Genomic DNA, 12,887 nt, shown 5'->3' on the forward strand with positions numbered 1-12,887 from the left:
GAAAAAACTTCAAATACCATCTATATTGTTTCGTGTTTTCTCACTTTAGTACTTTATAATTTAAAATGTATTACTTAAGTATCCTGTGGTTTTTTATTTTAGTTATTCCTTTTATTAATTTTTTTATTAAATCAGTGACATAATTAAAATTATAGAATACTAAAGTGAAAATTCGGTAAATCACATAGTATTAGAGTAAATATTTGATAAATCATAGGTGTAAAATATGAAGTTTTTTATATATGATTTAATAGAGAGATAACGGAGGCGCCGACTAGAAAAGAAAAATGAAACTTTTTTTCCTTTTTTTTTTTTTGAAGAGATAGATAGCACGCTATCTGCTTCGTTTATTTCATTTAGATATAAACTTAGTTAGAAATGTGAATCAACTAGGATTCGAACTTAGATCTCGGGTACCAACCACCAAGCCCTTTGCCACTTGCTCTAGGGACGGTCGGTAAAAAAAGAAAAATAAAACTATAGGATACTAAATTGATATACTTTAAACTATATGGTCCTAAATGAAAAAGTATGAAATTACATGAAGATAATTGAAGTTTAACCTAAGTGAAAAAGTACTACCAAAAGCAGCTATTTAATGGCAAACCGAACAGCAGGCCCACAATCCGCCAGTCGAATGGTGTGATGACGACCTTGACATCCAAACTAACCAAAATAAGAAATATACGGCATTTTTTAATATTACAAACCAATGAAATGAACAGCTCCTAAAATGAAAGCTTCACTGATTTTGAAAATTCTCAGGAATTTTTTCTTCTGGTGTTAATGTTTTCAACACAACTTCATTTTCTGAAAATAAAAATACATGTGATTGCTTTATACTCAGTGTTTATGGTTTCTGCTAAACTCCTATTCAGACCGTATTTAAACTACCGACAAGAAAAGAAAAATAACGTAACCATGGTAGTAAAAATAATGAAAATAAAATAAACTCTGCTAGCATAAATTTAAATTAATAAAAAAATTTAATGCTAATCTAGAGATAAAATTTTAAATTAAAAGTAGTCGTAATGAGAAAGAGCTAAACGGTCTCGGTTTTGCATTAAATATTCTTCGAGATGTAGTAGAGCGGAATCGAAGTAGGTATTGGTATTTTAATGCTCCTCGATATTATTCCTAAAAAATAAATAAATAAAATTCCTAAATCTGGCAATAAGAAAAGATGCAATCTTTAAAAAGATTAATGCCGACCCGTTTGCAGCAGCCAATAAGACTAGATATTTGAAGAAATTGTAGGAGAAATTTATCGTGGCAAAATAGCTTTAAAGCCAGCACTCCTCTTTTATTTATTTATTTATTTATTTTCTCTGTTTTTTTTTTTTTTTTTTCATTTCGACTGAGATAACTGAGAGGTACTATCTCACCCATGTAGTCTAATTCATACACCTAATAAATGAAGCGGATGGCATGCTATCTTTATCTCAAAAAAAAAAAATCCTAAATCTGAGAAATTATTACCTGCACTTGTGTATAATTTTAAGTTTTGATTACATTATTTGTAAATTCTAATTAGATTAGATTTAATATTTAAATTTGTTAGAGATAATTTAAGTATAATTTAAATTAGATAGACTGACGTGTCTACAAATATACAGATAAACAATTTGGGTAATCGTTTCGTCGGGATAGATATAATTTCAATTGATGTATTCGTTTTGTGGATTTAGCTTATAGATAAACTCAAATTAAGTAGTTAAAACAGGAATCAAAAAGTTAAATCAAATATATTTAAATGCACTATTTAAAGAAAGGAGCATGACGAGTGTTAAAAATATCGCTTGATATGACTTTAATTTCGTCCAAAATAGAAAGTTCACCTTTAGATTCCGGAATTATTCTGATTAGCCGGACGAGAGCCACAGCAACCATAGATCCAAACCAAAAAACACGTATGAAGAGTGGAGGAAGGAAAAATTCTAGAGGAGACGGTTTATTATGAATTCGGCACCCAACAACCAATAGCGGATAAATATTATATTTTGCGTAGTTGAAGTGGATAACGAAGGTCAACCAACGCCCATTATTGTCTAGCTATGAAATATTCGTTTATAGTGTTTTTTATTCGTTTCTGTCTTTTAAAAAAAAAATATTCTTGCACTTCTTCATTAATAATAGAAAGCAATTACTTTTCTCTACTGATTTATTATTGTGTTGTTCCTAATTTCGTGGTCATAAATTTATATTGTATTTAAGAGAAACAACGAACAGCGTGCCCCGTCGAAAAGGGAAACTAAATGAAAAAGAAAGTTAATTAAAATTATAAATAAAATTATAGTATATTTATTTAAATTAAATTTTCTAAAAGTAAATAGTAATATTTTCATAGAATAACAGCGCATCAGTTGAAAAAATAAATACTAGATATTATTTTATAAGATTGGGAGCTAAATAGCGGCGGCTGGATGTAACGGCGGGCGGCACGTGGGCGCCTGGTCCGGCTGTGCATAGCCTGTAGGGCACGGGTGCCAGTACGCCACAGGTTCTTAGCAGCCGTCTAGCGGCGACCGAGTCTGGCCTTGGCTGGGCACGAGCTTTGTGAGCACGGCGACCAGCCCGCCATGGCCGGCCCGAAAGGCAGGTTGGGGCCGGCAGATGGCAGGGAAGGTCGGAGAGCCAGGCACGCGGTACGGCCCCGACCAATGTGGACGAAAGTTGCCATCGGGCAGCCGGCCGCCACCCCATGGTCCAAGGCATGGAGTCGAGCTCCTCGGGAGAGGACCTGTACAGAAGCCGTCTCGAAAGGTTTCGCTAGCGGCGTTCATGACGAACCTGTGTAGGTGGTTTTACTGAGGCAGCTTTTGGATACAATGGGAACAAATCGATTTTTGGTCAATTCCTTGTCCATTGGGACCAAAAGATGCTGATTAATATTTCTTCTTTTATTTACAAAATAAGATTAATATAAATTATTTTAAAAAAAAATTATATATTACTTTGCAAGGATATTAAATTTTATTAAATTGTTTATAATTTTAATCAAATATAATTATTTTTATAATTTTTTAATATTTTAATCAAAATATTAATTTAAATAAAAATATTTATTATTTATATTTTAAATTTCATACTAAAATTTTTGGAAAAACTTCAAAAACCCCCCCTGTGGTTTCGTAGTTTCTCACTTTGCCCCCATGTGGTTTAAAATGTATCAATTTGCCCCCATGTGGTTTTGTTTTTCTCTTTTTCTTATCAATTTCATTATTTTTTTTTTCCTTAAATCAGTAATAAAGTTAAAATTAAAGGGTACTAAAATGAATATTTGATAAATCTAGATGGGTATCTGAAGTTTTTTGTATATAATTTAACGAAATATTAACGAAAAAGCTACCGAAAAGATAAAAACGAAACCACAGGGGGGCAAATTAATTCACTTTAAACCACAGGGAGGCAAAGTGAGAAAGTACGAAACCACATGGGGGATTTTTGAAGTTTTCCCAAAATTTTTTAAAAAAAATTTAAAAAATAAAGACTTTTAGTAGGCCGGCCAAAAGCCCGGCTCGGCATAGCCCGTGCCTTCCGGGCCAAAGAGCCGTGCCGGACCAAATGGTAGATAACTTGGGCCTGGCACGACCCGGCCTGAAATTAAATCCGGGCCGGGCCGGGCTCGACCCTAGCCCGTTTTGGCCCGAAAAATGTGGGCCCGGCACGGCCTTCATTACACCCCTAAGGCTTAAGCACTTATTTATGGATTTATTTTTTCGTATTTTACCATAAAATATAAAGTAGTAGATTAACAGTTGTTAAAATACAAAATTTATGAATGTAAGAATCGGATGCACAAGATATTTTTTTCTTCGGAATGCTTCTTAAGATCTGCACATATTAAATCTAAAATGGAGGATGAGCCTTCTAGCTAATTAACTGTTAAAGTCGAAGATGAAGGGTCAAAGTAAAACTCGGCCCAAAAGTAGATCTAGGACGACCCTCCAATTACTCCCCAAAAGTAGATCTAGGGCGACCCTCCAATTATTGGATGGGTAGGGTAGCATTTTTTCGATCACTAACTCGAATTTGGCTGCTCTGTTCCACTCCGTGTTCTTTGATAATACCGTGTTCTCTCTTGCTTTCGCAAAGCCAGAGAAGCTTTCTTTCTGGGCCATCAACATGTCGACCGGACTGACTATCGGCGGCTGGTTCGCACAAGCCTTCATCCAAACTCTCGCCGACAAGGCCAGCTCCTACTTCCTCCAGCACTCCTGGCAGAGCTACGATCTCGCGCACGACCTCAGGCAGCTGAGCTCCTCGCTCAAGAAGGCGCGCGCCGTCCTATGCCGTGCCGAGCGAAAGGGGACTGCCAATATGCACGATGACTTGGCGACGCTGGCCGCGGAACTCAGAGGCGCGGTCTACGACGCCGAGGACTTGCTCGGCGACCTTGACTACGAAACCCTGAGTCGGAAGATCGAAGGAGGCGAGGCAGTTGACTCGCCAACCTCCTCTCCGTCTTCTCTTGCAGACATTTTCAGCCTCGGCAACGGTGATATCGAGTTCATATTGAGGGAAGTTGGAGACAGGCTGGGTCAAGCTGCTAAAAAACTGGAGGACTTCCTGAACTCAGAGCACGACCAGATGCTGCCTGTCGAGAGGGAGAGGGAGACGAGTTCCTTCTTGACCGTGCCTAAAGTGTTCGGCAGGGAAGACAAGAAGAAGGCTATTATAGAACTGCTGCTGCCTGGATCCGGCGGCGCCAGTGTCACGCCCCGGGACCCAGCGGAAGCCAGCTTCTCTGTTCTGCCTATAATCGGCGCGGTAGGAGTGGGGAAGACTACTTTGGCTCAGTATGTCTACAACGACCCGAGGGTGAGTGAACACTTTAACCTGAAAATGTGGGTGTGTGTCTCTCACTCCTTTGATGTGAAACGGCTGACTAAGCAGATGATAGAGTCTGCAACCGGCAAGATGCAAGATGATCTTAGCTTGGACTCTCTTCAAGTGATCCTGCAGAGGAAGGTGATGACAAGTAGGAGGTTCCTACTTGTCCTCGATGATGTAAGGAGGGAGGATGACAGTGAGGAATGGCAGAAGCTTTGTGCCCCGTTAAGGCAGGGGCACCAAGGAAGCATGATCTTGGTGACTGCTCGCTCTCGAAGGGTTGCCGACGTAATGGGCACAATGGAACCAATCCATCTGCAGAGTTTGTCTGATGATGATTGCTGGAAGTTCCTCAAGTCGCGTGCATTTGGTCCTGAGGCAGTTCCTTCCGATTTAGAGGCCGTTGGTACTAGTATGGCTGCCAAGCTGAAGGGATCGCCATCAGCTGTGATATCTCTAGCAGGCCAGTTGAGCCGGTTGAGCCGGTTGAACGGGAGAACAAGTGTTGGAGACTGGCGGAGGATCATGAATACAGAAATGTGGGAATCACAACAGGATGGCATTATGGAGCCCTTCCTATCGAGCTATCAATATTTGCCAGGCCACCTAAAGCAATGTTTCTCATTTTGTTCCATCTTTCCCAAACAGTATCCATTCAATCAACGTGAACTGGTCGGTGTTTGGATGGCACAAGGCTTCATTGCACCTCAAGAAAATACACAAATGGAAGATGTAGGAACTAGATATTTGCACGATTTGATAGACAAATTTTTCTTTGAGTATACTCAACGGGACCATCGACAATATATAATCCCTGATTTGATGCATGAGCTGGCACACTTGATTTCCAGGAAGGAATGTTTCATGCTGCAAGACAAACGCCATCATGGAATGCCCTCTACAATTCGCCATCTTTCGGTATGTGCGGAAAATATGGAACTGAATAAATTAAACATAGGCCGCAATAGTAAATTGAGATCGCTTTTGATTTTTAAAAATATTATGCCAAATTTGAATCTAGCAATTAATCACTGGTTCGATCAGTTCAAATATATCCGCTTGTTAAATTTGAGATATTGTAAGATTGATGAGCTGCCTAAGAGTATTGGCAACTTAAAACATCTTCGGTATCTCGATATATCTTCGACCCGTATTAAAAAATTGCCTGAGATGCTGTGTGTCCTTTATAATCTACAAGTTTTGAATATATGGGGGTGTTCACTTGAGAGTTTTCCTGAAGGTTTTACAAAGTTAATTAACCTACGATATCTTGATGTTGGAGTAAATTTGATTTCCAAGATAACTAAGATTGGGAGGCTGACTTCTCTTCAAGAGTTGCAGCAGTTCCAAGTCCTAAAGAAGGATGGGCATAGGATTGGTGAATTGAAAGATTTGTCACAACTTCGGAAAAGACTGCATATTAAGAATCTCGAGAATATCGAGTCTGAAGGAGATGCTTGTCAAGCTAAGTTGGATAATAAGGAGTACATGGATGAGTTATTTCTTGAATGGTCTCCCAATGGAAGTAACTTTGCCTTTGATACGAAAGTACTTGAAGACCTCCGACCACATCAAAATCTCAAACAACTAGAAATTAAACACTACGGTGGTGATAGATCTCCTAGTTGGCTGGACAGAAATTTGTTACCTTATATAAGTAAGCTCCACATTGAAAATTGCCCTAATCTCAAGGATATACCCTGCCTTCCTCCTGTTCTCACAGAATTGAGATTGGTAGACTTGGGTCTGGACACACTTCCTTGTCTGTGGGATGAAGGTTCAAGTGGTGTAGGTAGTAGTAGTCACGGCAATGGCAGCATTAAGAGCTCATCGCTCTCGAAGTTACATGTTGAACGGTTCCCACGATTAACGAGTCTTGAGCGGTGGCTGTTGCCACTCTACCTTCCAGTAATCAAATCTATCCAAATCATAGATTGTGAAGAACTACTGTCAGTACGACCGGAAAGATTTGAGAGTTTTGTTCATCTTGAAGACTTGAATATAAGTAATTGTCCTAAGCTCACCAGCAAGGAGAAACTCGGTTTACCCCTTTCCATTAAAAGATTTATGCTTGATGCATGCGGTGATCTCGACAAATCACTTCCCACTTGCCTAGAAAGCCTTACATCTCTCACTGTCGTGAAACTATGTAGGTGTCAGCACATTGTTTACCTTCCACAAAGGATATTGGGTGAACTAACATCTCTCGAATCTTTGTATATTTTGGATTGTCCAGAAATACTCTCGTTGGGGGGTTTAGAGGCACTCACATCTCTCAAAAATCTGACTATCTTAAAATGTCGTGTCATTCAAATATGTGAGCTGGTGATGTCTAATGACGCAGTGAATAGAGAGCGAATGATGCTACAAGAGTTGGAAATTGATGAGACTACCAGTTACAAGCTATCATTTTTATGTAACTTACAACTTTCCTCCTTTGCACTTGTTATATCGGAATCTGCTGAATCTGAATTGTTTGTTGGAGAGGAGGCGGACTGGCTGCGAATCCTCAGATCAGTAGAAAAATTATGGTTTAAAAAATGTACCAATCTTCAATCACTGCCAATCTGGTTGTCTAGCCTGACTTCCCTAAAAAAGTTATGGATAACTGATTGTCCTAATATTAACTCACCGCTGGACAATGCCCTGCGCACCTCTCTGGGAGATGGCTTATATGTCAACAGTTGTGGTCCAATACTTATGGGGTAGTCGTAACGACGAAAGCACTGATTACCCTTCAGCGTTGATTTCAGAGACTACAAACTGGTACTTTTCATACCATCATTTCTTTACTTTTGTTCTTGTTCCTTGCCTTTTACTTCTAACTGCATTTGATGTTGACCAAGTTCTATTTGTTGTACTACCTTTGCTCATAGTGTGTAAGACTTTCTAGAAATCTGATGATGACAAAATTTAATCTTTAACTATTTGTGATGTTCTTTCTGCCAACATATATGTAAGGCGTGGGTGATGTTTTTGTCCTATGTTTTTTTGAAGTTGTCTTTTTTTGCTTAAGCCACGTGAAGTCTTGAGCTCTGCCTAGATTTAAGCGTTATGAGCGTCTTGCTTTCTTGAGTTATATGTGGCTTTGATCTATGTCAAAATTCATGCATATGAATCAATGGATATCTTCTTGCTTGATTTGCTTGATTGTTTTTATCTTTGAATTGATCCTATCATCTTTTTATATATATATGTATATTTAGCATCCTTGCTTGAAATGGAACTAGTTAGATGGTTAGCATAGCTAGAGTTATTCAAGATAATAGTTTGATTTTGACACACCAGTGTCATATTATTACTCTTTACAAAATAATATACTTAAACAATAAGAATGATCATTGGTGTTTTTAGCACGAGATTAGTTTTGTGACAACAATTCTTATTTTAGAGTGAAGCTTGTTTTTAGATAGTATTTGTACCTAATGATATGCAGCAAACCACCGCTATCTTTTCGTTTTCGTGAAGCACCAATCTTTTTTCAGGTATCTAGAAGGTATAATTTTCATATATGTATAATTTTCACGAGATTTATATGAATTGCTCTTTAGATCTTAAAGATCTTCTGTACTTTTTCCCCACTTGGAGCTTTCCAATTCTCTCTGTTTGATAACAAGTTAATCTGAAACTTCCTAACTTTTTTACTTTCCTTGTTTATTTAGAAAAATTGAATGATATATTTCTTTTCATTTTTACTACATCTCACTCTGGATCAGCTCGTGTTTTTGCGAATGTTTAGTTTGCTAGCAGTCTCCCTTGAATGAAGCAGTCCTTTTTACTCTTTTTATTTATTTTCATGTTCTTGCTACTATTCTATCACTGTTTTGTGAATCTACAACTAATTGAAGTGATTTTATTTATTCTTTGTTGTATAAATGAAGCATTAGGACTTTCACCGACCAGTTTTTTCATTCTCCTTATTCATCGTTGCTCTAATACGTGTTCTCTGTTAATAGTTTTTGATAGCTTCTTGTTAACATTTGTTATGGGGTGAAGATACCTTGAAACCTGGAAGATAATTCTTGCTGGGGTAGTTGCTGTTCTCAGGTTCGCTCGTCTTCTTCTCTTAAATCCAACAATTCAGACCTTTCATATGGTGTGCTCCTCTAATGCCTAACTTGCTTGAATAGAATTCTTGTGTTTACTACATGGGAGTGTGGTCTGAAAGAATAAAAAATTATGAAACTTTGGTCATTCGACGATAGTTGAACTTATACTTATCAGGATTCATAATATCTGGATAATGTGGGCGACTTTCTTACTTGATAGAAGCCTTCTATAACCATCATCAACCAAACTCTTAAATGCCTCTTGAGGAAACAATAGGATGTATGCTGTATAAGTTATTCAGACATCCAGATAGGCCCTAAAGGGAGGATAACCATCTATGTGATTAAATTACTCGGTAAAATTTGCTGGTATTGTATCTTTACTTTTACTCATTTGATCCACTTGCAGTGCGCTTATGTCCATCTTCTATCTATACAAGATCATGACCGGCGAAAATCAAATCCCTGAAAAAGCAGAGCGAGCATCTTCTAATGAAAACAGAGTGTTATATTGGCATTCAGGAATTGTAGTGCATACTTCAGGTTGGAAAAACAAGGGGACTTTTACCGAGATGTTGTTTTTGATCTTATGAAATTGTTGTTACGAAAACAAAGGGAATTTTCACGAACTTACTGTTATTAATCCGACTCTGTTATTCCATTGTATGCTTTTTGATTATTGTTGCCCTTCGCTGGAAAATTCGTCAAGTTTCTCATTGTCCAAACTACTGTCTAACATTTAAGTTTGTTATTATATTATTTCGACGGAGCATTATCATTTTATGTCTGGATTTTTCAGGCAGATTTCATCAGAGATGTTTTAATGTTTAAGTTTTTTGATGGTTTGCTGCATAAATAAGCCTTTTCTCAGTAATCGCACAGGCCTGATATTCAAGAAATCCTTCTTCCTTCTGAGCCATTTTGTCTCTGTTTCTACTTCTGCTTTTAGTTGCAGTAGTTTTGTGTAGAATGTTTGGCAGGCTGAAAACGTAGGAGCTTTGACCATAGCTAGAAGTAGAAATAAAATTCTAAATTTCTAAAAATGTAGCTTTAATTGATAGATGAAAGTTTTACATGTTTTTTAACTTTTACTGCCAAACATACTTTTCAGATATAAAGATTGCAGACATTCTACTAAACACTCATACATTCTGTTATATAAAATTTATTATGAAAAATAAAAAGAAAAAAATGACAATTCATGGGAAATGAGGCCTCAGCCTCTTAACTTTTGAACAGCACTAGTGCGACAAAAAATGATAATAAAAAAAATATAATAAACAAAAATAAAAATCTCAAGTTGAGTCTTGACTCTTGAGGCTGCGTTAATTTATTGATTGGCGACGAAAGTTTCCATTAAATTTCTTAGCTGCTGATGTGTAGTTAGGTAGCAGGTCACTTTAAATCTCAATATAAAATAACTTTCAGCTACAACAAATGCTCAATTTTATAGCTTATCCTCGTCATCCACTTCTTTTTTATATATTTTTTTGTTTGTTTTCTTTTGTTAGCTTTTTCTTTTTCGGTTTTGAGAAAGAACCAAGCAAATTCCATTCAACTCGTGGACTCTTCTTCCAGCTGAAAATGTGGGTCTGTGTCTCTAACGAGCCTTTTGATGTGAAACGGCTGACGAGAGAGATTTTAGAGTCTGCCACCGAGAATGAACGTTCAAACTCCACCAGTCTCACCAACTTGGACTCTCTTCAAGTGATTCTGAAGGAGAAGGTGACGTCAAAGAGGTATCTTCTCGTCCTTGATGATGTGTGGAATGAGAATGGCAGGGAATGGGAGGCTTGTTGAACTCGAACATGGATGTGAGACACTGGAGAACTATTATGAATAGCGAGATATGGGAGGTACAGCAAGACGAAAATGACATCATGCCGGCCCTTCGATTGAGCTATCAGTATCTGCCATTTCATTTGAAGTGGTGTTTCTCAATTTGTTCTATCTATCCCCAAGATTATAATTTTAACGCAAGAGAACTTGTAGATTTGTGGATAGCACAAGGCTTCGTTGTTGCACCTCAAGCAAACATGCTATTGGAAGATGTGGGGAATAGGCACTTGCTTGATTTGACAAGCAGGTCCTTCTTTCAGAAAGAGCAGAGGGACGATTTTTTTCACATCCATGATTTGATGCATGATTTGGCACAATTTGTTTCAAAGGATGAATATTTCAGGATAATAAATGATCACCAAGAAATCCCTTCGTCTATTCGCCATCTATCAGTATGTACCGAAAATCTTTAACTTCATGAGTTAATGAACTCGGACAACTTCAATAAGTTGCGGTCGCTCATAGTCTTCAAAGAGCTTAAGCCTGAATTAAATTCGGCAATTGAGCATTGGTTTAATCGGTTCCAAAATATCCGTCTGTTAAATTTGAATTTTTGTGGTAACATCATAGAATTGCCTAAGAGTATTGGCAATTTAAAACATCTTCAGTTCCTCAAAATACTCAGTATGGGTATTAACATGTTACCAGATTCATTTTGTTGCCTCTACAATCTAAAATTTTTGAATATACGAGGGTGTCCACTTACAAGTTTCCCTGGAGAGTTTGCCAACTTGATTAACTTAAGGAGACTTGATGCTGAAGATGAATTGGTTTCTAAAGTCGCTGACATTGGGAAGCTTACTAATCTTCAATATTTGAATTATTTTAAAGTCCAAAAGAAGCACGGACATAGGATTGACGAACTAAAGAATTTGGAACAACTTCATGGGAGTTTGCGTATTGCAAAACTTGAGAACATGGAGAGTAGAGAAGATGCCTATCAAGCTAACCTAGACAAAAAAGAGTACATCGATAAATTGACTCTACAATGGTCTTGTGATAGAAACACCTGCACAGGATCCATTGGCTTTTCAGGAGACATAGAGGTGATTGAAGGCCTCAAACCACATCGGAATCTTAAAAGTTTAAGCATCTGGTGCTATGGGGGTGACAAACTTCCAAGTTGGCAGACTCAAAACTTTACCTTGCTTAAATGCACCGAGTCTTGTGGATTGCCCAAGTATTACGGATTTACCTTGTGTTTCTCTGTTTCTCAAAAAATTGGACTTTGATTAATTTAAGATTGAAGTCGCTTCCCATACTATGGGGCGAAGGTTCAATTGATCACGGCATATATGCACGAGGCAGCAATTGTATGCGAGGCTCAGCTCTCACTGAGTTGTACGCAAGCCAGTGTCAAAACTTGACGAGTTTTGAAGAGTGGTTGTTGCCAGAATGCCTACCGTCCATCAAAATCATATGTGTTATTGATTGTAAAGAGCTCGTGTCCCTGCCAGTGGAAAGGTTCAAGAAATTTATCTCTCTTCAGAAATTATCTATTGGAGATTGCCCCAAGCTCACCAGTTCAAAGAAACTTGAGTTAAATCCCTCCATTAAAGTTCTCAAGCTGAGATCATGTGGTGAGGTCGAACGATCACTGCCCGGCTGCCTACAGAACCTCACATCTCTTATCAATTGGAAATATGCAGGTGCCTACATCTAGAGAGCCTTCCAGGGCAACTGCTGCAACACATGAGAGCGCTCAAGGTTTTAAGAATTACTTTTTGTCCCGAGCTCAGGTCAATTGGGGGATTAGATGCGCTCACATCTCTAGAATCTTTAACTATTTTCGGATGTCCAAAGCTTACAGAGTTCGAACCATTGCCGTCTGACCATGAAGTGCAAAGAAAGGATAAGTCGATTTTCAATTTGGACATCGAGAAAACCGTCATTCTTAAACAGCCCTTTTTACAAAGTTTACCTTCTGTCCATCTAAATCTTACAATAAATTCCCAGGAATCTGTGTTGTTTGATGAGGGGGATGGCCAAGAGTGGCTGCAAATCCTCACATCACTTAGAAAACTTCGTTTTCAGGATTGTACCAATCTTCGATCACTGCCGACATGGTTACATGGGCTAACATCCCTCCAAGTTTTACACATACACGGGTGTCCCGAGATCACATCATTACCGGAGAACGGCTTGCCGACTTCCCTGACAATAATA

The 12,887-nt window shown here is 38.0% G+C and overlaps 1 protein-coding gene across 3 annotated transcripts; it reads left to right on the plus strand.

Moving 5' to 3' along the window:
• The first annotated feature begins 3,978 nt into the window (after window positions 1-3,978).
• Window positions 3,979-9,665, plus strand: LOC109704542 (putative disease resistance protein RGA1). Of its 3 annotated transcripts, none has more exons than XM_020225287.1 (3): window positions 3,979-7,599; window positions 8,790-8,880; window positions 9,058-9,665. In XM_020225287.1, the coding sequence occupies exon 1, from the start codon at window positions 4,126-4,128 to the stop codon at window positions 7,540-7,542; it is 3,417 nt and encodes a 1,138-aa protein (XP_020080876.1). In that variant the 5' UTR covers window positions 3,979-4,125; the 3' UTR covers window positions 7,543-7,599; window positions 8,790-8,880; window positions 9,058-9,665. The 3 variants fall into 3 exon arrangements, with proteins under 3 accessions (XP_020080876.1, XP_020080877.1, XP_020080878.1); XM_020225288.1 differs by having other exon boundaries at window positions 9,292-9,665; XM_020225289.1 differs by lacking the exon at window positions 8,790-8,880 and having other exon boundaries at window positions 9,292-9,665.
• Window positions 9,666-12,887: the final 3,222 nt, after the last annotated feature.

Source organism: Ananas comosus, unplaced genomic scaffold (assembly GCF_001540865.1).
Source record: "Ananas comosus cultivar F153 unplaced genomic scaffold, ASM154086v1, whole genome shotgun sequence".
Taxonomy (NCBI): domain Eukaryota; kingdom Viridiplantae; phylum Streptophyta; class Magnoliopsida; order Poales; family Bromeliaceae; genus Ananas; species Ananas comosus.